General features: G+C 39.6%; 1 protein-coding gene across 4 annotated transcripts in view; it reads left to right on the top strand.

Moving 5' to 3' along the window:
- The window catches only part of ATP8A1 (ATPase phospholipid transporting 8A1), a 232488-nt gene that overhangs the window by 17089 nt on the left and 188814 nt on the right, over positions 1–26585 (top strand). For all 4 annotated transcript variants that reach the window (XM_040238091.1, XM_040238093.1, XM_040238092.1 and 1 more), the window contains exons 2-5: positions 16144–16258; positions 17973–18072; positions 19495–19593; positions 25487–25532. In XM_040238091.1, the coding sequence (XP_040094025.1) occupies positions 16144–16258; positions 17973–18072; positions 19495–19593; positions 25487–25532 (360 nt within the window). The remainder of the gene's footprint in view (positions 1–16143; positions 16259–17972; positions 18073–19494; positions 19594–25486; positions 25533–26585) is intronic.

Genomic DNA, 26585 nt, shown 5'->3' with positions numbered 1-26585 from the left:
TAGTTTGATAGTTTTCTTTATAAGATGTCAGACATTTTCCCATATATTCAGCTGGAATGATCTTTTTAAAATAATTCTATTGACTCAAACTAATAGAATCATCATCTTTACTGTTTATACCCCATGTGTCTTTAGCCTGTTTGGTACCCTACTATTTGACATAGTAGCCACTTAAAGAGTAGAGTGCATCTGTTGTGTGATACAAATGAAACTGGAGACTAACTCACTTAGTGCTGTCCCACTTCCCTAAGTATCTTAAGGTACTGCTCTGTAAATAATTGACTGGACAGAAAAGGAAATAAGGCACTCAGGGCTCCCAAAGGGCCTGGAGTGATATCTGACTTTGGGGTCTTCTGAGCTCTGTGGCCTTGGACAAGTCATATAACCCCTCTAAGACTCCTGTTTCGCTTTCCCCAAATACAGTAAAACGTACCCATAAATCATCTGTCTCCTGGCTAGAGAGTAGAGCAAGCCCGATTGCACATTGGAATCTTCAGAGGAGCTTCAAAATAGCTGAGCCTTGGATTTTGCCCCAAGAGATTCTGATTTCATCTTGGCAGTAGAAGTTGATCAAAGAATGTTGATTGTGGCTTGAACTACTAGGTATCTGTGGTCAGATGTGGTCAGATTCATAGTATAGTTTGAAGGTAGATCTAACAGATTATTGGTGGGTAGAAAGTAGAGTGTTAAGGATGTTGCAGGCTTGGGGCCCTAAACCCAAAATGATGGCACCATTTATTAAAATAGAAAACTCTTGGATAAAGGACTAAAAACCTCCTTGCATCTTAGAAAAGAGTGGACTGATCTATGTGTGCCAAAATAGGTATGTTTCAATACATTTCTTTTTCTTTTTGGAAAGAGGATTGCTTTTATCCTAAATTCAATCTCTTTCCTCTATCTTCCTTTCTTTTAGTTTTCCTTAGAAATTCAGTAAACATAGCTATTAGTATCTTGTGCTGTGTGCTATGCTTAATTGTTCAGTTGTGTCTGACTCTCTAACGCCATGGACAGTAGCCCTCCAGGCTCCTCTGTCCATGGAATTCTCCAGGCAAGAATACTGGAGTGGGTTGCCATGCCCTCCTCCAGGGGATCTTCCCAACCCAGGATTGAACCCAGTTCTCCCACATCGCAGGCACATTCTTTACCAGCTGAGCCACCAGGGAAGCCCATGAATACTGGAGTGGGTAGCCTATCCCTTTTCCAGGGGATCTTCCTGACTCGGGAATCAAACCAGGGTCTCCTGCATTGCAGATGGATTCTTTACCAGCTGAGCTATCGGGGCCTATTCCTTGTTTCTGTGCATTTTCAACATCTGGGAGCAGTATGGATTCATCTCTTTGGAACTGATCACTCTATTGTTTTTTTGGACACCTAGGAACTCTATGGATTCATCTCTCTGGAACTGATCATTCTGTTGCAGAGACTTTTCACTCCATAATCAGAGCTGATGAGAATAGTCTTTATGTCATCATTGTGTTCTTTTGGCTCTCGAGGTATTCCACACTGCAGGAACATCTTTCAGAGTACAAAATTAAAACACCTGCTATAAAGCAGATGCTAAGCAAATGTTACTTGAATCCACATCTGGTGAGCGATAGGGATAAGATCAAGCTGTTCAGATTTTGGAAGCTGAGCTTTTAACATGCTGGCATGGTTTTGAAATCTCATGGAGTTTTCTTATTATCATGTCTAGGCCCATTGCACTTTGCTCAGCAATGGCCGCAGGTTCTCCAGAAGATCTAAGGGGCTGATTTCTTTTTTTTTTTAAGACATGGGGGAAATTTGCTTTTCATGTTTATTAATTTATTCATTATTTTGACTACTGGCTCTTTGTTGTAGCACATACGCTTTCTCTTGTTGAGGAGTGCCAGCTCTAGAGCACAAGCGCTCAGTAGTTACGGCGTATGGGCTTAGTTGCCCCACCGCACATGGGATCTTAGTTCCCTGACTAGGCATCCCCTGCTTTTGGAAGGTGGATTCTCAACCCCTGAGCCACCAGGGAAGTCCTAAGGGGCTGATTTCATACTTGTAATTAGTGGTGGTAGCATGTGGAGGCACAGGAATTGCATTAGAGGCTCTTTCTGCACTGGGTGGTTTTTATTTATGGTGTCAGGAGGTTCTTGAAGCATCCTGAAGCAATCTGGCCTCTCATCGTTCCTGTTCTGCCTGTGAGTTGGGTAGGGCTGGTGGCAGCTGCACACACATGTAGGTATCCTTTAATGTCAACCAGCACTGAGCTTGGCCTTTGAAGTCTTTGCAGCCCACCTGCTGGCATTCATACATCGCGGTGTAATCTGCTTAGTGGAGGTTTCTCTCTCCTGTTTGAGCCACATCCTGACAAACCGAAGGCAGCTGTGCCTTCCGCGCTTTTGTGGCGCTGACTCTGGTTTCCCTGAGCCTATCTTGCCTAACCAGTCTTGGCGGGTTCTTTAACAGCACCCCCACGGCGCTCACAGCAGCCGAGCCACCCCCAGCCACTTGTGGGTCCACTCCACTGTCAGACAGACACCATGCGCTCAGGGTCATGCTGGAGCTTCCCAGTGCCCCCTTAGGGATGCCCTGTTTTTCTAGCTGGGTTCCTAGACTTGTTGGATATTTCACATGCCCGATTGTGACACAGCTTGTCATCAACAGGCAGAGGAAAGGTTCACTCCTTTCCTAATGCTGGGTAGTATCGAGTTCTAGAGTAAAGAGCTGGTGATTCATGGTGCGGGGTGTGCTGTGCTGACTTCTCCCAAACCACAAATTAGCAGGCAGGCTCTAGTTTCTTCACTGGGTGTTTCTGACACTTGAGACAGTGTTTAAAAAATAAAGGTGAATTGTATTTTTCTCTCTTGCAAAAGAACAATGGAGATAAGCAGGTGCCCGTCAAATTCCACTGACTTATTCTGAGAACAGTGCAGCAGCAAAATGAGGTACATGGGTGTTTTTGTTTCTTTTTATAAAATGAGAACTAGCCTTGGAATCATAAGACTATTAGCCTATCCACCTGTTTTTCTATTGTAAAATGCATCAGTAGCTCTAAAAATAAAAGTTGTAATAATTCAGATAACTTCATGATTGCTTATTATTCCTTTTTCCAATATGCTTCAAAGACTGACTTATTCAGAACTCTCATTCAGTTCTGTCTTCCTATGATTGTGTTGTGGTGAAATTAATGGGGTTACCTTTCTGCAAGCATTTTTACCAACTAATTCAACAAATTTTTTTCCATATACAAAATCGTCAAAACTTGCTCGTGCATTGACACTATCTTAGTGGTTCTCTGATGACTTCATAACTGTCTTTAAAAAAAAATTTTTTTTTAAAGATGACATCATGGAATTTTGGAGTTGGAGGAAGCTGTGTGCACTGTCCCTGAAATAGCCTGCTGGCATTTGGTTATCCAGCTCTGGCTCGAAAACCCCTCAGTGACAGGAGTCACACCCCCTTGTCAAACAGCCCTTTCCACTCTCAGACAGTTCTAATTCTTAGCAAGTTCTTTCTTGCTAAGAAAGCAATAAAAGTGATTAAACCATTTGTCTCCTACATGTCTTGCTGGGCCAAATATGCTCCATATTATATTTACACAGTTGATTCTTTTAGGTGTTAGTGTAGGATCTTCAATTTGCTCAATCTCCCAAAATCTTCCTGAATTAATTCTTTCATGTCATTTGCATATTTACTAATCGTACCAGTATATTATCCAGTATGAGACAGCATGTTATCCTGTCTCATTGGAACCCAGGCAGTCTGGCTCCAGATCCCTCAGGAAGTTATGCATCTACTTTATCCAGGGATCCCCTTGGATCATAGAAGAGCCTCATGGGACTCAGGCTTTGGGGTTTCTTATTCTATCCAGAGTTGCCCTGGTTTGTTCTCTGTACATCTACTCCGTTGTCTTCGTATCTTTGCCGTCCATGGGGCTTCATGGGGGCGGGGGTGTGGGGAGGACCATCGCCCCCTGCAGCCTGACTCCCTGACTCTCCATGCCCAGCCTGGTCCCTGCTCAGTGCCGAGTCTGTCTGCTAGTGTCTCCCGACCACAAGTCCACTTTCCCAGAAAGAAGTCCAACTGGCCCTGGCGGTCAGGTGCCCCTGTTGACCCTGATACCCACGGTCAGAGAACTAAGCCAGGAGAGGGGAGTAGGGGCAGGAGCCAAGGGTGACCCAGGAAAGCCTCCATCAGGAGGGCTTCAAAGAAGCGGGGAACCAAAGGAAAGCTCCAGTAAAAGTCCCTTTATGGATGTTTGTCAACCAGTAGTGAATCTACATCATTCCCTAATCTTGGGATCCAGTGTCTCAGTTTTTTAAGGACAGTCTAGTCTTGCTGAAGTACAGAATGCTAAGGATTTGGCCAATAACATTATTATTCAGGTTTAGGTAGTGTAAAGGACCTTTTTTCCTAGAGGAGGGTCCCACAACCCACTCCAGTATTCTTGCCTGGAGAATCCTATGGACAGAGGAGCCTGGCAGGCTACAGCACATAAAGGTCTCAAAGAGTTGGACACAACTTAAGTGACTTAGCACACAAGCACAAAGGACCTTTTTTATAGGGAAACAAATTCCCTTCAATTTCTGACTATACATTTTGGGTATGAGAAACACCGCTTTAAAAACAATGACCCTCTACTCAATGTTAGCTGAATTCTCAATGCAAAAGGAAAGTATTCCTTTTGACTTGCAAATTAACTATTTTTAGAAATTACCATAAATCCTTCAGAAGCTGTAGATCCCATTATTAAAATCTGTAACTTTGAAAGCATGACTGTGGACTACACTTTTCATGAACAGTAGTTTATGATGTACAGAATCCATCTACTTTCCTTTTTAAAACACTTTGCCCTTTCCCATGGTTCTTCTGTGATTAGTAACACTTTATTTAACTATTCTGCAAGTTCTCACAGTTTTATAGATTTAAAAATATTGTATACATGTATACACACACACGCTACAAAATATGAATCCATCGATATTTAGAGCAGCTAGGTACTGCCTCATCTTTTTTTCTTTTTAAAATAATTCCCTACCATCTCTTTTGCATTAGTTCCTCCAACTACTATTCATTCTAACCTTCCTAGTTTTAGGATAATTATCCTTGAAGTGAAATGAAGTGAAGGAGGAGAAATAGGTATTGAGGAGTTCTGCTTCTTACGATCTGTTAACATCACACCATCCATTTCAGGCAGTGGACCTATCCCATGAATTTACTGTATTGCAAAGGAAGCAAGGAAATGCTTTTGTAGTCTCTTAACATTTTTTAAAACACTTTTCCTCCATTCTTAGGTGTCTGTGCATCTGTTGTTCTTTGCTATTGAACATGTGAGCCCATTTCCAACCTTTCCCGTGATCTTTTAATCTACTTTTCCTTGTCCAAGGCCATGTTATGCTGCAACAGTGGTCTCTGACCACACCTCTCTTTCCTCCAAGACCTTTCACAATTAGTCAGCATGTTACTTCAGCTTTCCAGACTTCTGCCCCTTTTGGGTTTTGATACTAATTTGAAATACATCCCCTTAATCTAGAAGATATGTCTGGCTTAGCCTGGTATTCCCCTCCAACTACCAAAAGTTCCTTGGTACAGTTAGGTTTTCTAAACCTTATCACTTCTGCATTGATTAGAATCCAGTCCATGGTAACAATTCCTCATCTTATTTCCTGTACCTTCTCAAGTGATGAGTTTGCTGCCAAGACGAGTCAATGATGCTTTTAGCTAATTGAGGCTTCTAGGAGATGCCGGATGTGTGTCTGGTGGTTGAAACCCTTCATTGCTAGTTCAGTCCGTTTCTGTGCCAATGTTTAATCTATATTGGGAATATACCACTTATTCTTCTGTCTGACCGAAGGATCTGTGGAATATCCCTAAGGGGATATCATTACATTTCTTTTATCTTTCATTGTTCTCCTTTTCCTATTAAGTATGATTTGACATTTGTGTTTTCTTTAGTATTTGCTGTAACTCAGCATACCCAAGATGATTGCTTTTCTAGGTTAGTATCCAAAGCTGGGAGCCACAGAAATTGAGTGCTTACTATGTGTGAGGCCCAACACTAGGCGTGCATAGGTAGGTTGCCGTGTAATACTGCTTAAGATTAGCCTTTCCTCTGAACGTCAGGAATACTTTTTTCAGTGTCTATCACTCAGAATTTGTTGTGCTATTTTGGAGCTTGTTGCAGTTCAGCATGAATACAGGGAGTGTTAAACCACTTTTTTTTTTCCTGTTTTAAACAAGAAATAATGTCGATTTTCACCCTTGTTTATTTTTAGATCAGTTCCCAAAAATACACTTAAAGAAACATATCACTTAACCATGTATGGTAATGATAGGTCCCAATAGGAAGATATATTCATGGGTATCAGGATGGAGATAAGACTATAAAGTTCTGGGGATTTTTAGATGCCTGATAATAATATAGAAAATTTAGTAAACATTCATTGCATGCAAGGGACTGTCTTAAAGTATTATTTATGCTACTTCTCCATATTAGAATAGCATACCTGATAGTCATGTGCCCTCGTGCCTGTGCTGTCCTCAGTGTTTAAGTCAGGTACATCTGTAATATCTAGTAGTAGTATTCTCAGTTGACGTATACCTCAGGATATAGGTGAGCCAATTAATATTGGAGTGGTCAAAAGACCACTGTATATTCAAAGCTTTTTCAGATGATACTTCAAGGAAGATTGGTTAGGGAGACTCCTTTGACATCTAATAGTACCCACGAAGTAGGAGAAAGTCATGGTTGGGAAAACTATATTGAGGTGGAATAGGGCCGGTAGAGGAGAAATGGGGTCAGAGGGGGAGGTTAGGTCAAGCCTTACTATTGAATGAATAAATGCATCCATCAGTGTTAAAGCTCTAGAAGTGAACTGGACTTAACCCATTTCCAAATGTTATCCTGGCTTCTCAATTCACTGGCCCTCTGACCATCAGTAGTTCTCCATATGAAAAGCAAAGTTTCTTCATCATTTTGAGAAGAATTGTTGGCAGTGGGGAGTGAACTCTTTTGTAACATGGAAAACAATTTTTTGAAGCCGATAACCGTATTTTACATCATCTGGGTAAATGGATATTCTTTGTTATGGCATTTTGTTATAACTTAAATGGGCTTGAAGATAATGAGCTAAATTCACAATTGCATGAACAAGAGGGTAAATGAGAAGAAGCTGGGTGTGTGGGAAGCTTTTTGACTGTTGTGCAAGTTCCTTAGGGTGGAAAGACCTATAGAATGTACTGGACTCAGGACTTGGATAGGGCAGCTCTTAACATCAGAGGAGATCTGGTCCATCAAGCAGGGTGTGTTGGGAAGGGTTCCAGGCAGCTTCATGATATTTGAGGGAAGCAGGGTAATTGCTTGTGGTTCCAGGTCATTGTTCCATGCCCAGCAGAAAAGCCAGCTTGACTGGGGAACAGAGACTAGGATTCAGCTCCTTGAAGAAGGGAGGCCAGGTTTGGGTCCAGTGTCCGTGCCCACCTACATAACTAAATGGACATTGGGACAGGACTTGGCTTCTAGCAGAGGACCGAAATGCCTCTGCTTAAATTCATACTATGGAAGCTAAGCATAATATTCAAGTAGGTAGAACAGTTCCCAGAATCAAGTGAAAAGCTTTTCCAGGAAGATCAAGGAGCATGCAAAGCAGCTGGACTAAAGGACAGGCCTCAGAATCCATCTCATCCGTGCTTATTAGCCTTTTCAGATGTCAACATGGCAAATTGCCTGTGATTCGCTTAGCATGGGTCATGTGCCCACCTTTAAGTCAAAAAGGGGAATTGTATTTTGAGGGACCAGTTCCACTGCCTACAGTAGGGGGAAGGGAGTTCTCCAAGGAAAACCAACAGCTCTTTGCAGGAGAAGCAGGCACTGAACTGGAATGATCAGCAGATGTTCACTGCATAGAGCCTGAATCAATATTCGGAACAAGAAGGTGTATTGATGCAATTGAAAATTTCATTTCCCCTCTGGCTGTTGTAGTCATGGTATAGAAATTAGAGACGCATGGCTGAGTAGCTTCTATTTAATTTCCATGCTTTCAAAGGTGTTTATTTCTTCAGTGCCATATTTGAAATTGTAGTATGTACATTTTAACCTTTAAAGCACCCAGTTCATTGCTGCCAGAGTAGTGGTTCCTTTCCTTTTGTTCCCTGTCTGTCTGGAAACAGCTGCAGTCAGGCTCACAATCGAATGTTTGAAACGGCTGTTCCACCCCAACAATGCAGAATATGGGACTTCAAGTCTCTTTTGTAGCTCTAGTAACTGCTTCTGTATTTCTAATCATATAAACAATATATATGGTAACCACTAAAAACACAATAACTAAAATACAAATGTCTAAATTGTTCAACCAAAGATTGTTTTACTCCAGACACTTGAACCAAAAACAAAAAATTATTAAATGAGAACTTTTAATTTATTTTTATTTTCCCCAGCGAACAAAATAAAAACCTATTAAACCTTGGAAAGGACCATGGGTAACACTCATAACTTCCTACTGAGTAGCACCTAACTTTAGTCACACCTAAATTCTGCAGCTGTGCCTTTAATGTCTCCGGCTAGTTTTCTAGTTAGTATTTTTATATTAGACTGTTATCCAAAGATTTCATTCTAGCTCAAGAAATGCAAGCAATCAATATGGTCTCTTTGGTGTCTAATATTAGAAGCCACTGAGTAAAAGGATATATATTAATAGTTGGTCTCTCCTGAATATGTTTAGGCCATATATATGTTCTGATTCCATTTACAGCCTTAGTTATAATTGTGATAAAGTCAAGCCTGAAAAAGCATACTGGTTCAGAACCATATTACCAGGCAACAGAATGGTTTTGTGTCTTGTTCTCTTCTCCCTCCCACCTACCCCCCCTGCTTCTGTTGCGTAACCCCATACAGATGACAATTTTAGGAAAACATGTACTTATTTGATATTAATTTATAAAATCCTAGGGTAAAATCTGTTATTTTACTCTCTAGATTTATTCACTGGTCCCAACTTTAATTAAATGTTATCCTCCCAAATTTTAAACATTAGTACCTACCTCAGTAGGTCCCTAAGACTTTCGTTTTTCTCATCTCAAATGTTTTGAAGGAGAGAGTATCTTTATAATCTCTGGATAGAGGATAGGGTGACAGGGACCGGTTGGATGATAGTATTGTGCTACATTGCTAACATTATCATTTAATCCTCATGTGAACCCTATTTTATGTGAGGAGGCTGCGGCTCAGATATAAAATAATTTGCCCAGTGCTATATAGAAGTGTCGTAATCTAAATCTGAACACAGATCTTAACTAGAAAACCTGTGCCTTCTCCCCACAGCCTGCCTTTTTTATTTCAACAGGAAAAATAGTGGCTGGACTATTTATGTGTGCATGAAGAGCCAGGCATTTATTGTCTGGAGTGCTTTTTACATATCCATTATCTAATTTAGTCTGCACAAAATCCTGTGAAAGAAGGTAGGCAGTCAGAGCTAAGTAATCCATCTAAGGTAACCATATCTCACAACTAGGGACCTAAACCATCTCTCTGACTCCACGTGTGTGCCCCCAAGCACTATAATGCCTTCCTTGTTTAGACTGTGTTTCTATTATTATTGCTGAACTTGATGTAATTAGAAAAAGATGTGTGCTATCTAAGGCTAGAGTTTTCTGGCTGCAAAGAGAATTCTATGAAGTGGTTAATCACTTGGTGTATTTAAAGTCCTAAATTTCTTTCCAATCTTAGGCTTTGGTTTGGAGCATCAGAGAGTGGGTACATGTGACATCAAACAGGATGAAAGGATGATAGACATGGAGAGGCTGTGAGGGGCAGACCAGCTCCACCGCACAAAAAGTGCCAAGTATAATCCACTTCATCCCTGTCACCACGGTCTCACCCACTCCTCGTCGTCTTACTGAATTTACTTGGCCTCAAAACGATCTTCCTACCTAAAACTTTTCTGTGGATTCCTACCACACGAAGGATATAAATTCAAGTTTCTTATTGTTTCTGCCAGTCTGGCTCTGTCCCTTCGTGTTTGATGGCTCCCCCTGTCCACAACCACTGGTCCTCCTGTTTCTGGAAATGCCAAGACTATGCTTGCCTCCTTGGCTTTGTTCCTGCTCTTCCCTGGTTTGGTTCACACTGTCTTTTATCTTTTCTCATTGAGGGCTCAGCTCAGCCTCTCCTTGGAGAGGCCTTCCCTTGCTGCTCAGTAGAAAGCTCCAATAGCAGTAATGATAACAGCAACAACAGTGAGAACAGCTAGTATTTATTGAGCTCTTCTTATTGAATGCAAAGCCTTGCTCTCTATACCTATTAACTACCATGTCCTTCACAACCCTCCTTTAAGGTCAGTATTATTATCAAGTCCATTATATTGATGGTGAAACTGAGGCACAGAGAGTTCTGTCCATCATTTGTCAATCACCCGTTTGACTTCCTTCATCCTACATATCATGATCTGTATTTATTTTGCTTTCTTCTTGAAAGTAAGTTCCTAAGAGAAGGGAACCTTCTTTTAAGCTGTTTCTTCAGCTTAAAAAAAAAAAAAAAAAGTGCCTGGCTCATCGTAGGCCCTTAACTATGTTGAATGAATGAATGACCAAATTGGGTCATGATGTTTATGACAAGAAATGGAAATTTTCAGAGATGTGCTTTTGCTGTAATTGTGTGAGAGGGTGCAAAGTCTTTCACCTTAGCTGTTAAGCATTTTTCTTCTCTACTCATTATACTGTGTGCATTTAAGCACATGACCGTATATCTGGGCAGAGGAAGAAAGGAATACTAGGTGTCAGCATACTTGGTCACCCAGTAGACACTGGTCAGTGGGTGGGTGCCAGCTGGGTGCTGGCAACAGACTATAGTCACTGCTCATCTTTTCAAATGCAGAGACTCAACTGGGAGTACAAAGCACCATTTGACTCTGTGCCTGTGTTTTGGCTGCTGATTATGTAAAGCAGCTGTTACTCTGAAACATCTGGCTCAAGTAGGGAGATTTTTTTTTAATTTCCCTGTTCATCTGAACGAATGAGGTATTCACTGTTTTCTTCTTGGTGCTCAGCAGATTCTAATTTCACAGGATTTTAATACTGAAAAAGAATGTCAGATTACAGTGAGTCCCTACATAGGAACAAATTCTGTTTGGAGAGAGTGCTCACAAATTCAGTTTGTTCATAGGGCTGACAGTCGGGCATACAGTACTGTACTGTAATAGGTTTAGAATACGTTCACATCTTTGAAATTTTGCAACTTGAGGGTTCATATGTAGGGGACTTACTGTATTTGCTTACATTTCTCATTTTACAAGGAAAGGCAATAGCCCGTAGGGATTATGTGCACAGGATCACATAAGTCCTTAGTGGAAGAACTAGAGCTCACCTCACAACTACTGAGTGAGTTTAATAATAAATGCTGTCAGGGGAGGATGAACCAAGCGTTCACTTCGGGGCCATGATTGAGATGCTGTCCCACAATCATCTTATGTTTTCTTGATAATGAAAAGTATTCTTGAAAATTGAAATAGTCTGCAGGAGTTTTTGCTTATATATCCTTATTTAGTAACACAAAGTAATATTTAGTACATTTCAGTAACTAAAAATCACGTGTGATTCTGTTTCCTTATACTGAAATTACTGACCCTTCAAAAGTCTTGAAGTAGCATTTGGTCAGTTTATAACCAAGAATGCAGAATTTGGTCTAGTAAAATCCCCAGGTTGATATGTGCTTAGGAAATACTAATTTTATCATTAATTGAAATAAACTATAATTCAGAAAACAACTGCTTTTCTGCTAGGGGAAATAATCAGTTAGGATATTGAAAACACAAAATATGAAATTTTCAGCATATCCCAAATTCTGAACTAGAGAATCATTGTCTGTACTGTTTGACCTTTTCTTTATTTCAATAAAAGCTGGCCCAGAGTAGTTTATTTGGGGAGACTGGTTTGATTCTTGCTGGTCTTAAATGGGAAGAAAATTTGAAAAAGAATATATGCATGTATAATATATGTATAACTGAATAACTTCACTATACGCCTGAATTGTTAATCAACTTCACACCAATATAAAGTAAAAATTGTTTTAAATAGTAAAACTAAAGGAAAAATAAAAGACGTTGTAAACTTTGAGGAGTATCACATCAAAATAAGCTGAGGTATTTCAGAAACCACTATCAAGCCCTTGCTTATTTGTAATCCTTAAAGAGTTAGCTATGTGAAGGTGGCTGCAGAGGTTTGCCCTGTAGAACTGTTAGTGTCAGAAGAGTAATGATGCTTTAGTGGATGTCACATGCCTGACTGAACACTGAGGACAGTAGGGCAAATGCCTGAGTGATTCTCCTGGAGAATCCAAAATGTGAAAAAGGACTGTATTTGGTGGCATGGTCATCACTGGCTTGTGTACATGGGGGCCGTGTTGAGTTGCTCCCAAGAACTTGCAAAGGGGAAAATGAGCTTGCCTTCTTTTTTCTGTGTAAGATCAACACATGCTAGGAGCAGAGTTCTCTGCATGAGGGACACATTTGTTCCTAGGCCTGCAGGTTTTGATGGTAATCCCACTGGCAGATTAAATGTCAGTTTGAATTTGGAGATGGAGATGGTCTGGAAGAGTGAGTCATGGAGTTAAAAAACTGGCAGTACTCTCCTTAGCTCTTTGGAGGGGAGGAGACATGTTGGCCGACAGATTTGGTATCCTAGCCCCATTGCCAAGGTATTCTGACAGGCTGTGAATTTTTTGGTCCTACAGTGCATTGACCCCTGTTGGGGAGTTGAGCGCATCAAGCCGTGCTGGCTGAACACCATTTGGCTCATGTCATCTAGCTACCAGTAGGTTGCTTCGTGTACTCACCAGACACCATCACTTGGTCATTGGACTTTCTACATAGGCCAACAGGGGGAGAGTTCAACTGATTGTGGGACTTCAATTACTCTAGTTCCTATGGCAATTATTTCTCATCATAAACTTACTAATTGTCATTTTGAATTTATGAGTCAGTCTTACAGGCTTGGATAACCTGTGTCTACATCTAAGACAAAGATCTGTTCTTGATATATTGTTAAATACGTTTTTTGCTCATCTATTAGTTCTTCAGATACTGAGTACTTACTCTAAGCCATGGATATGCTATTTAGAAAACTCTGAGTGAAACAGGGGAAGCAGATGCAATAACAATTACAGAGTGAGGAGTGAGACCTAACTCCTCAGCTGAGAATATCCAGTTATGTAAAGTAAGTACAACTAGAGAATATCAGTTCAGAAAAGAGTGGAGAGCTAGTTTTCTGAGGCTCTTTGTCTAGCAAGGTACCATCAACTGTACACTGTGGTCTTTGTGCAGTCTTCAGGGAAAATCTAATGAAAGATTTTTAAAACTTTTAATATTGCTATGTCTCTATTTGATAATCCATAACTTGGTCTGTTCTGGCTGCTATAACACAATACCATAGACTAGCTAGTTTGTGAATAACAAATTTATTTCTCACAATTCTGGAGGCTGTGTGTGTGTGTGTGTGTGTGTGTTAGTCATTCAGACATGTCTGACTCATTGTGATCCCATGACTATAGCCCACCAGGTTCCCCTGTCCATGGAGTTCTCCAGACAAGAATACTGGAGTGGGTTGTCATTTCCTACTTCAGAGGATCTTCCTGACCCTAGGATCGAACCTGGATCTCCTGCACTGCAGGCAGATTTTCTACCATCTGAGCCAGTAGGGAAGCCCTTTATGGAGGCTGGGAAATCGAAAATCAAGGCACTAGCAGATCTGGTGTCTGGTGAGGGCCCACCTTCTGGTTAATACAGGATCATCTTCTTGCTATGTCCTCACAAGTGGAGGGGATAAGGGATCTCTCTGGGCTTCTTTTACAAGGGGAACTTTTAACTCTTATTATGGTCCCACCATCATCTTGAAAAAGTTTCTCCTCCTGCTAACATCACATCCAGGGTTAGGGTTTCAAACTATGAGTGTTTGGAGAAGACAATCCCTATATGAAATTTTGATTGTATACACTCGGGAGAAAAATCCATTATGTTTAAAACATGGCATAGTGACTGATAATTATTAACTGTGTGACCAGGGATGGGCAAAGCTACTAATAAGTCTAAAACTGTACCATGAGCATGACAGTATCTGATTTGGAACCATGTGACCTCCAGAGTGATGAGTATACAACGTAATTGTCATATTGTATCTCTCTATGTAGAAAGCTTTCAGTGGCTCCCTGCCAACCAGAGGATGCCACCCACACTTCTTGACAAGCCTGAGGGGTCCTTTGAAACCTGGCCTCCGTGCTTCTTCAGCGCCATGTCTCACCCGTCCTTACTTTGCCTTTTGTGTATTCTTCAGCAGCTCTGTCCTGTTTGCACTGATCTGCACACATGACTGTTTCTCTCCCTCCTGGTCCCTATGCTACGTTCCCTCCACTTTGTAGGAAGCCCCAAATGGTTTCTGGTTTCACAGAGTAACAAAGGCTTCTCTGGTGGTTCAGACGGTAAAGAATCTGCTTGCAAGGTCGAAGACCCAGGTTCGATCCCTGAGTTAGAAAGGTCCCCTGGAGAAGGGAAGGACTACCCACTCCAGTATTCTTGCCTGGAGAATCCCATGGACAGAGGAGCCTGGGAGCTACGGTCCATGTGGTCACAAAGAGTGGGACACAACTGAGCGATTAACACTAGAGTAACAAAGCCCCACTGGCAAGCTTTTATTGCCGAGTAGTTACCAGCACGTAACTGTGATTGGTACTTTATCAGTGGGTGGAGAGGAATTGACTTGCTCTCAAAATGGCCTCCTAACCACTCCTTTGTCCTTAGGTTTTTATTCAGCAAACAATTATTAGGTACTTGCTGTTTGTTGGTACTGGTGTTAGAAGATGAGTGACAAGCCAGTAATTGCCCTGGGGAGTTGCATTCTGAAAGAGGAGGCGGACTCAAGGGACAGGAAGGTACAGAGGCCTGTGGGAACACAGGGAAGGCTCGCTGCCTTTAACACAAAGAATACTTCAGAAGAGACCTCCCATTGGCAGGGCTTTTGGGAGGAGTTGGCACTGGCGAGGCAGAAAAGAGAATAAAAGTGGGTTTTTGAGATAAAGTATTGTTGGCAACTCTTTCTAGGAAAGGAGTAAAGGACCGATTTAATTCAGTCTTATTTATTTCTCACTAGAGAGTAAAATAAGTAGTTTAATTTTTTTCTGCTCTTCTCTTAGCTGTATGTAAAAGTGTTGTCAACATTGCAGCAAAATGTTACCCAACTGAAATTGCCTGTATCTATTTACATTGTTTTAGTGACTGTGGGGTAACTGAAGATAATCTTAAGAAACTTAAATTCATCTGTGAACATAAATTCTAATTACTGGAAAGATTAAGATGATCATAGTGAGTTAAATCATTGTGGTGGTTACCTGTTTAAATCTTACTGTTTATCTTTTTCTCTATCTTTATCCACAAAGATAGAACAAAAACCAGAAATGCATTAAATGTTATGTTTAAAATTTCAGAATGTATTGTCATTACCTCTGTGTTGTTAGTCTTGTCTAAAACTATAAACCATTTTAGAATTTTGTGCTGTTTTGGACATGTTTATATGTAATGAAAGAACTAAGTTGAACATTTCTGGGGAAGAGTACAAATTAAAAATGGATGTTACTGTTTTTGAATTGGGTCAGCTTTGACATGACTCTTAAATGCTGCCTTTTATTAACAAATGTAGTAGAAATGTTCAATGTGGGAGGGGGGGTTCTTTTTATTAAAACAGAAACACATCAATAAAGGGGGAGCGTATGGGCTTCCCCAATAGCTTAGTTGGTAAAGAATCCACCCACAATGCAGCAGACCCTGGTTTGATTCCTGGGTCAGGAAGATCCTCTGGAGAAGGGATAGGCTACCCACTCCAGTATTCTTGGGCTTCCCTTGTGGCTCAGCTGGTAAAGAATCTGCCTGTAATGCAGGAGATCTGGGTTCGATCCCTGGGTTGGGAAGATCCACTGGAGAAGGGAAAGGCTACCCACTCCAGTATTCTGGCCTGGAGAATTCCATGGACTGTATAGCCCATGGTGTTGCAAAGAGTTGGACATGACTAAGTGACTTACACTTTCATATAGCTTTTAACAGATTTTAGGCTCTATGATAGTTAGGAAATGTGGTTTTGGTCTGGATAATACAATGAAGCATTTCTTATCAAATAAGAAGAGTCTCTCTCTCTAAGGTTATGAGAAGACTGATGATGTTTCGGAGAAGACGTCACTGGCTGACCAGGAGGAAATAAGGACTATATTCATCAACCAGCCCCAGCTGACAAAATTCTGCAATAACCATGTCAGGTAGGAGCTACCAAAGAATAATTGGGACCAGCTACCACAACAAAACTTGGGTGGGCATCTCCCTGGCCCGGCTGAAATGAAAATACTTGCAAGGAGCTTTCATTAAATCAGTTTAATATTTAAGAGCTTCTTGAAGGAGTGCAATTCAGTGTTTCTCTATCTTCTAGCCAATAAAGAGATGTTAATAAGAATCTAGAAGTAGGAAAGAGCAGAAAGACTAAGCAGCCATATGCTGCCGATTCTATTTATAGTATCTGAGTAATGGAAGCAGTTCATGGGTAGGTGTGTTTGTCTTAAACCTGTTAATAGACCTGTGAACTATTGTTTTTGATGAACAGGTTTTCACCTTTTAAAAGAAGTCTTTGCAATTCTCTTAGAACTCCTTTGCATTAAATAGTCTTTAAATATTGACTTTCGATGCTTGCAAAATTTAGTGTGGTGTCCGGGAACGGAGGGTGTGAGAATTCCTTCACTGTTCTGTTTTCCTTCCAACAATATGTAAAAGTATACCTCTTAGAAGCACTGTTCACTGAGTGGTTCCTGGAACCAAGTGAATGCCACCCCCCATCACCGCCACATGCCAGCCCAGTGGTTTCCTGGTGACAGAACCCTAGATTTGTGAAATGACCATTTAAAATTAATGTTTACACCTTCAAATTCTAGAGTAACTTTTCTGAGCTTGTGTTATGTGGTTAATCTTCTATTTAATTAACAAGAGGAAGATTGGATGTTTCTGAGGCCTAAATGATGGTATCTTCCTGATTATGGACACATCTGATGTGTTTAGTGTGGAGTCCTATTCAAGTTTCTAGAGCAGCAGTGAAGAAAATTCAAACAGACTCCCAGAAAACTCCCTATTTCACTGAAGCGGTCCAGGGAAGCCGTCTCGATGTTATATTTCTGGTCCTGCTCAAATTGTTGATTTTGGAGGGCAAGATTTTATTTTCTATTAACACATTATACACTATCTTAGCTAAAGTTGCTCTTCTTTGTAAGCCATTGCTAGTAATGATAACAAGGGGATTGGCCAAAAAGAACAAAAGAAACTATGCAGAAAATTAAACTCTTACTACTTAGACAATTCCTTTTGTTACTGAGTCTCAGCTTGTGCTGCTTGCCTCAGGACAAGCCAGTAACAGAAAGACAGGTTATTGAAAAAGGAATAATGACTTCATTCAGAAAATCAGCAACTGAAATGGTAGGCTCATGCCCTCACAGAGAACCATCTTGCCTGAGTTAGAATTCAGGAGGCTTTTATACTGAAAGTGGAGGGAGTTAAGTCAGACACTTCCTGGTTCCCATCATCCTCAGAGAGGATGTGTTAATTTCTTCTTGCAGGCATTTACGAGTGGGCATGGTCAGGATGTTTTCTGTGAGCTAAACAAAGGTATTTTAGCTTAGTGCCCATTACCTTAGGTAGGGTAAAGAGGAGGTAGGGTTCAAAGAGACAGGCTATTATGCATCATTTAAGCTTGTAGGAAACATCCCTTTAGTGATTAACTTGTAATATTGTAATTGAAAACAAAAGATTCTTTCTTATTACACTTTCACTCCTTTTCACTGAGGTTAATGACCATTTGCAGTAGTCTTCTGGTTTAAAACAAAGGGCAGTTATTCATCATCTAATTTTTTATATGGTGATAATAGAATTTTGTAAATGTGGGTGCTATTTGTGGAGTAAAGTTTTATGCTACTTTTCATTTTTGTTTTCTAGCACTGCAAAATACAACATAATCACATTCCTTCCAAGATTTCTCTACTCTCAGTTCAGAAGAGCCGCTAATTCATTTTTTCTCTTTATTGCACTGCTCCAGGTAAAGTCATGTTGTAAAACCTTAGCTCAGAATAATGTGTCAGATATTAATAAATGTGTTTCTTAAGCCCATGACCAGTCTTCTGAAGCTTATCCAAATGCAGAGAGATAAGCTGGTTTGGGTGGGCGTTTCTGGCTCCTGCTGTAAGCCAAGTCAGAATACTGCTGCTACCTCTTCAAGCCTTTTGATTCATTGTCATCAGCTTATTTTAAAGTGAAGTAAAGTAAAGTAGTACGGCAAGGACTTTTCATTTTGGATGGTGAAGAGGGATAGGATTTTTTCTCAAAATAGTAACTTATTTTAGGAACGGCAATATTGTCAATTAATAACTTTAGAATGCAAAAGTTCCATTTTAAAGCTTTTTTTGTTTTGAACTTGGGTTAGTTGTAATCAGGAAGAAAGGTTTATTTCATTAAAAAGTACTGTATGTTCATGTAAAAAGAGTAAGAAAATACAACAAAGCATAAAGAAAAAAATTGAACCTCTATTATTTCATCACCAGGAAAACACAGCTACTCTCTTAAAATTTGGGTGTGTATCCTTCTGGTCTTGTCTTTTTTTTCTATCCCAAGCATTGTTAATTGACTTACAAAAGGGGGATTGTAAAGTATATCTATTTTATTATCTGCTTACCCATATAGTAATATATGGATATTTTTTCCCATATAATTCATTGTATTTCTAAAATACCATTGTTAATGGTTTATGAAATTTATTGGCTTGGTCAAAAAGTTCGTTCAGGGTTTTCCATAAGGTGTTATGGAAAAACCCGAACAAACTTTTTGGCCAACCTAACTGGAGAAGACGCTTGAGAGTCCCTTGGACTGCAAGGAGATCCAACCAGTCCATCCTAAAGGAAACTAGTCCTGGGTGTTCATTGGAAGGACTGGTGCTGAGGCTGAAACTCCAATACTTTGGCCACCTCTTGCAAAGAGCTGCCTCACTGGAAAAGACCCTAACGCTGGGAGGGATTGGGGGCAGGAGGAGAAGGGGATGATAGAGGATGAGATGGCTGGATGGCATCACCGACTCTATGGACATGAGTTTGAGTGAACTCCGGGAATTGGTGATGGACAGGGAGGCCTGGCATGCTGCAATTCATGGGGTCGCAAAGAGTCGGACATGACTGAGCAACTGAACTGAACTGAATATTGCATGCATATGCTGTAATTTAGTTAACCAGTCCCCCTTAGTAGGTGTTAGTCCTACACACGACTGCTTCCATGAAACCAATATACTCTCTTCCAGCGGCTTATTAGATTCAAGCAAATTGCCTCACCTGGTGTTAGTCCACCCAGTTAGTAAAATCGATGAAGCGTATTTTAAGAAGCATTAAGACTTTTTTGTTTTCAAATGTATTATAAACTTGCTAGTTTTACTGAATTTCTCTTCCATTTTTATTTATTTTTTTCCTTCAAATAGCAAATACCTGATGTATCACCAACAGGTCGCTATACAACACTGGTTCCTCTCTTATTTATTTTGGCTGTGGCAGCTGTCAAAGAGATAATAGAAGATATTGTAAGTACTTGTTTTTTTTCATAAATGTAACACTCTTATTTTATGTACATATTTTAAAATATCAATTTCTTCCTAAGTGTTTTATTCTTGATACAGGCTGTTTAAAATAGTCATTCATCTTAAAAGTGTTTAAGATAATGCTCCCATTCCTGGAGTTACTTCCTCTTGATTTCTATAGGATTAATACTACAGAATGCTTGTTACAGTGATCTCTTAAGTTTGTGCCTTTGTGATGAAATAAATTAATTTGAATGTAGTAATTAGCTTGGAGAGAAAATTATATTTGAACATTATTTTCAAGTATGCTCAGTTTCAATTTGAAGGTTATTTCAAGTTAAAACGTTATAACCTCTAAGTCATCTAAAGGTAAAAAGTGTTTTATATTTTTTTATTTTTCCATTTTCCATAATTTTCACCTCATTAAACACCTTTGATTCTTTTTCATCTTTTTTTTAACTAGTTCTGTTTCCTTTTATTTTATTAAAGGAAAGTAACAGCAAATTTGCTATTTTTATTATTCTGTAGTAGTAAAGAAAAGGGGAAGTAAGTCAGTTTCCCCTTGATAAAATAAGTTGCCCAAGATAAAATTAGGCTTTTCTTTTTCCTCTGTTTCACCGCTATTTAGCTACTTTAGTTGAGGAAGCTAGTGTTTTTTTTCCTATGCCCTTTAAATACATTGGCTGTCTGAAATGACCATCTGTCAAGCCTTAGGCAAGTCAGATGGTAAAATGAGGAAAGGCCGAGACATTCTTTAGAAAGCTCCAATGTAAAGTTGTACAAATATTGATATTATTTTGTAAAGAATCAAATTGGGATCTCATGAAGAACACATGAGCTGTAGCATTGTTAGGCCAATTAGAAATGGGTCAACTGACCACAGAGATCATCAGCCTCAAAAACATCCAAGTATCTAGGAGTACAAACAGAGGTTGTATGTGTGCGTGGGCCTGTGTATAAACCATCGTAATCTCTAGTTGAAAATGGCTTACTTACTGTGACACTAGCTGAAAATTTATGAGACTCTTTTCTTGCCTATATCACTCTGCACAGTCTTACACTCCTTGACTTGCACTTGGTGGTCCTTGAGAATTGGTCTTTAATACAATTGTCTGTCTTTGCCCTCCCCTTTCTTCCTCTGTTTAGCCTAATTTTCATTGAGTACCTCTTATTTGCTAGGTATTGTGCTGTTGTTTTTGCATTTTTTTTCATTTAATTCCTTCAGTGACTTTGAAAGCTAGATTTTAGCTTCATTTAAAGTTCAAAAAGCCAAAGCTTAGAGAGGGCATGTAACTTGTCCAAGAAACTGTTAAAATTGGAATTCCATCCTATGCTATGCTTTTCCTCTGTATTAGTGTGGTGAGTCACCACCAATAATAATAACATTTATTTAGCTTCAGGGAGATGGAGGAGACGTGGGTTCAGTCCCTAAGCTGGGAAGATCTCCTGGAGGAGGAAATGGCAATCCACTCCAGTATTCTTGCCTGAAGAATGCCATGGACAGAGAAGCCTGGCAGGTGATGGTCCAGGGGATCACAAAGAGTCTAGCATGACTGAGCCCACACTACAGACATAACAACCTTCAAAAGATTAACGCTATTTTATAGATTAGGGAGAGGAGGCACAGAGGGGTAGGGTAACTTGCTCAGGGTCACAGGGCTAATAACTGAGACTGTCAGAAATCAAATAAGACAGTTTGGTTCCAACGAGCTCTTCCTTATAATCACTGCTATAAGCTACTTTTCCTTTTTTTTTCCCCTCTTTTCTCTAGAAAAACTACAAGTTCTCTAGCTATTTTTTCTAGTATCCCTTTCTATGAAAATATATGGTAAATAAAATGGTAGGCAAGAAATCTGTTTGCTTGTTTTTAACAGAACTCTTATTGGCATAGCATAATAATTGGGTACTCTTGGGAAGCAGCTAACCAGGCAATTCCTGAAGGGTGTAATAATAGTTTTGTGGGCAATAAGAGCCTCATGTGAAGTAGTTTTCCAGCAAAAGCATTTTTAAGAAATTGACTCAAAATGTTCTGTAGGAGTGGTTTAATAAGTTTATATCAACCTGTAAAGTAATAGGAAGATTGAAATGTTACTTTCTAGAAAAGAAAAAGCAATCAAATAATAGTCTAGATAGTTGGACAGAGTATCTTTATCAGTAATTATTAATACATTCATTTGTTCATTCATTCAGCAAAAATGTTTGAAGCAGTGCTTAGATGTCAGGCATTCATTAGGGTTTGTATTCGGATGTGTTAAACTTTTGCTGCAGTGATAAATCATGTCCCAGATGTCAGTGTCTTTAACATAAGTTGATTTTTCATGTACTCGAAGACACTGCAGGTTTTTGTCCAGGAGGAAGGCAGGGAGGGAAGCCCACTATTCATGTAGCCACTTAGGAATGCAGCTGAATCAGGGCTCTGCTTTGGGGGATATCAGTGGTCACCAGAGCAGAGGAGGAGAGAGAACAGAGGGCCTCACTTCTTGTACATTTTGGCCCAGAAATGGTACATATCTCGTCTGCTTACAGCATGATATTAGAACAATATATGGCAAAAGGGAGCTGTAATCTCAGTGTCCGTAGATATTTGTGGTTGTTTAGTCACTAAGTCATTTTTTACTTTTGAGACCCCGTGGACTGCAGCCCGCCAGGCTCCTCTGTCCATGGGATTTTTCAAGCAAGAATACTGCAGTGGGTTGCCATTTCCTCTTCCAGAGGATTGTCCCAACCCAGGGATCCAACCCACATCTCAAACCCGCATGTTCTGCATTGCAGGTGGATTCTTTACTGCTGAGCCACCAGGTAAGTCCTGCCCATGGAGACAGAGGAGAACTAGATATTGGGCTTCCCTGGTAGCTCAGCTGATAAAGAATCCACCTGCCATGCAAGAGACTCCAGTTCGATTCCTGGGTCCAGAAGATCCCTTGGAGAAGAGAATGGCTATGCACTCCAGCATTCTTGCCTAGAAAACTCCATGGACAGAGAAGCCTGGCAGCCTGCACTTCATGAGTTCCCAAGAAGTTGGAAATGACTGGCAATTAACACTTTTGTTAACAGTTAGTATGAAAACAAAGTATCTTAGATTAAGTGGTGTTGTAAAGATAAAGAAATATAGAAAAATGAACTCTATATATTTAAGAATAAAATTGACAAGATATTACCATCTGACATTCTACATATCCTACTTATTTTATTACTGCTTCATCTCCAACCACTAGTGTGTAAGTTCCCTGAGTGCAAGAGTTTTGTCTTTTGTTCATTGCCATATCAGCAGTAGTAATAGGATCTGACACAGTGCTTTGCCAACATTTATTGAATGAAGAAATAGATTGCATGAGAATGAAAAGGAGAGAAAGTACTTATGAATCTCAAGTTCCTGGTTTGTGTAAGTGGCTGCTTTATGGTTCCATATCTGAGACAAGTAGCAAGTCTTGTTTTGCTACTTGGGATAAAATTAGAGATTGCCCTTTAGACATAGTTTGAGATGCACTTAAGACTGTCTTAAAGGAAACTATCAAGGAAGCCACTGAATCTAATCTTCTGGAGCTCAGATAAGAGTCTTGACTGGTATGTTTGATAATGATTATCATTCAAATTATAGTTATAAATGAGCTGAGAGAGTATTGAGGGAGAAGCAGAGAAGGCAGGGAGTAAGCCTTGAGGAAATCCATCACTGAGAGCTAAAGAAGAAAGCAAAACCAATACAATATTGTAAAGTAAAGAAAAAATATTAATAATAAATAAAAATAAAAGAGAAGAAAGGGCCAAGGCGCAAGTAGAGGACCTGGGCTTGATGTCTAAAGACATGCCTTGTGAAGGAAGGGTTCCCAGAGTGAAGGGGTGGTCAGCACTGCATACTTACGTACCGTAAAGTTCATGACACAGTTTATACAGTACAGCTTATAGGAGCACTGTCAATCACATATTGATAATATTAAATCATTCACTAGTTCTCAGTGATATTAAATGAATTCTGATTACAACACAATAGAAGTATTTTAATTTAAGGAATAGCTATATACATTTCTTCCAAACTAAGTTTTAAAAGGAATAGGATCTTCTTTGGAAACAAAGATGCTTTCTTTTTGTAGTAATATGATTAGAATCTATCTGGGTTGGATCCTTACGTATATTCAACACAACTATGTCTCAACAAGTAACCTAATTTATTGTGTGGTCGGAAGGTTGAGAAATGAGAGGCTCATGTATAAGAATTCTCTGCAGATGGAAAGTAATATTCAGGATCTCCTTAAGTTTCACTAAGATTAAATTTCCAGTTTAAGTGGAATGTTTCATTAATTAGCTTTTATTTGTCTCCCTCAGTGGAAATCTAACCATTGTCTGTCATAGATGTGCATTGTTTTGAAAATATTGGCACCACCTTCAAATATCTAAATTTCCCCTGGACTATTATTTTGGGCCAAAATTTATTTTGGGTTGCTTCCTAATTTTCTAAGATCATTTTTAACAACAACAAAAAAGAGTAAGTATTTTAGAGTTTTATCAATCATAAAATATTCTCCACTGATGTTGTAACGTTAACAGAACTTTAAAAATTTGAGAACCTTTGCTGTCAAATCATGTGCTTACTTTTGGAAGCAATAACTTGTCTATTTAAAGTCTGCATTATGACACTTATTAGCGAGTGTTTTATTATGGGAGAGAATTGTAGTGTGTCCCCACATGTGGATTTGGCAAGAATCATTTTCAGCAAGCCTTCCACAGAGGCGTTCTGAATGCCCAATTTGCATTTTGCGCAGTTCAGTGGCTGATTGTTTGGATGAACTGAGCTCACACTGCCAGCTATTATGCTGCTCCTCGTGAGCACTGCTGGGTCTAGGAGTGCTCATCTACAGGCCCAGGCTTTTGTCTGGAAAAATGTTTTCATTTGTGCCCTGTGAGTCCAAAAATCATGTTTTTTCTTAACTCATTTGTTTTGCATTCATGCCAACCCACCTTGTGATCAAATATGGGTAGCTAAACCTGACTGGTGGGCTTTATATGATAGAATCTTTGAGCTCAGAGTCAGTTACGCTTAACACTTCTGCAGCATCAGCAGAGGCATCTGTGTTATACTCAGTGCTATAAGTTTAGACAGAAGCCCTGGAAAACCTCTTGTTGAACTGTAGAGAAATTAGCCTCCCTGACCACTCAGATTCTCACCTTTCCCCTGACCTTCCTTTTCTCTTACTGCTATACAGTCTTGCCTTCAGTGGCTCTTCAGATTCACCCACCTAGATGTAGACTAACTCACTCGTTTAATGCTCAATTTTTTTGTGCGTTGGGAGGAAAGACAATGAGATTCAGTGACTTCTGAAGGTGGGGGAGGGGCTGTTGGGACCAGTGGGTAGAGGCAGTGTTGTGCCAATGGTAGATGTGTTGGTTCTCGTTGTTGACAAGACATTGGCACATCATTAAATTATAGAGGATGTGCTCAGCCTAATTAGATAATGAGTTTCATAAGAAACTGAAAATATTTTGGTATCATTGTTCAATGGTAGTTATTACAGATAATTCTCTTGGGCAGTCTTCCTTTTAAGTCAGTTATTTTAGCAAAAGTCTAAATCAGTCCTTTAGCTCTGTCTTTTCTAATACATTAAAATTTTAATCTTACTTGTGCAATAATGTAAGGTCTTATTGAGGTCACACACCTGTACTCCTAGAAAGAGAATAAAGATACTATGGATTACACTTTCCATTTTCAAATCCCCACATACTCTGATTGTTCCCATCACCGTACTCTGGGCTTACTTATAAAATTGATATGGGTGTGAAAGGATAAAAGCCTTGAGAAACGTAAGTTTAAAGGGAAAAGATCTGATTTTTGTTACAGGTGCTATCTTGTTTTGTTAATCTCATCCACTTTTTCACAGTTTTTGTTTTTGCTTTTAAACTTTAGAAACGACATAAAGCTGATAATGCGGTGAACAAGAAGCAGACGCAAGGTAGGAATTTTACATTTTGTTTCTCATATCTGTCAAAAACACTCATGGTGATACCTACCAGTCACTTCAATTAAATATAATTCAACTGAGACCACTGTGTATCTCTTAAGGTTTGCTTTGTAGTGTTTATTAGCTTGACACTTAAATTCACCTTAGAGTGATTTACAGGGGTAATGTAATATTTTTGAAAAGTAAAGTTTTTAATACATTTAAGTGCCTCATAGCAATGTACTCATAAGTACTGTCCATAAAATCTGCAATTGTTTTATCAGTGTTAAATGCTACAAAATATGTGTGTGTGTGTGTGTGTATGAGATCTGTAGATGTTACTTTAGAGAAGATTTATAGAAAATAGTCAGGTGTGATGTTACTGGGCTAAAAGGCATGTTGGAAGCACTTTGAGTTACCCTGTACTTGCAGGTGATAGATGCTTCAGAAATAAGTAGAACCAGGCCAGCTTCTGGGAAGCACATGGCATACTGATGTGGCTCGGTACTGTGGGTCTCATTTTGATGGAGTCGAAACCCAGATGACCTTTAACACAAGCAAATAGATCACTGTTGCTTTCAATTAAAAAAAAAAAAATACCCAGGGACGTATGAAACAGACATCTTACCCCATCCCTGAGCTTTCCCCATCTGAGAATATCATCTCTCCCTGAAGTTCCCTGTTGTGGTGAGGATCAGCCATGTCTGCCAAAATTAGCTGGTAATTAAAAATGGTATTTTTATACAGCTGTGATTTTTTGTGGCTTTCTGTCAAAATGCCTCATTTCTCTTCTCACCACCTACCAAAGGAATTATCTGCTTATAGTTGATGCATTCGAAGATGGTACATTTATTAAAGCATTACCTAAGAAGTTAAACATTTATTGAGATTATACTTATTATTGGACACATGAAAAACTATAAGATGGGAACTCTGTAAAGGTGAAAAATGATCTTGTGTGGAAAATGAAAGGTTCGCATTACATGATCCCTAGATTTTTGTAACAAATAATGATTTCTGTGTCAAATGCTTTACGGATTCAAAAGCAGGAGAGAGAATTGTGGG

This window comes from Oryx dammah, unplaced genomic scaffold (genome assembly GCF_014754425.2).
Source record: "Oryx dammah isolate SB20612 unplaced genomic scaffold, SCBI_Odam_1.1 HiC_scaffold_3, whole genome shotgun sequence".
NCBI lineage: Eukaryota > Metazoa > Chordata > Mammalia > Artiodactyla > Bovidae > Oryx > Oryx dammah.
Note: the sequence above shows the minus strand (reverse complement) of the source record. Positions and strands in the feature narration are given on the sequence as shown.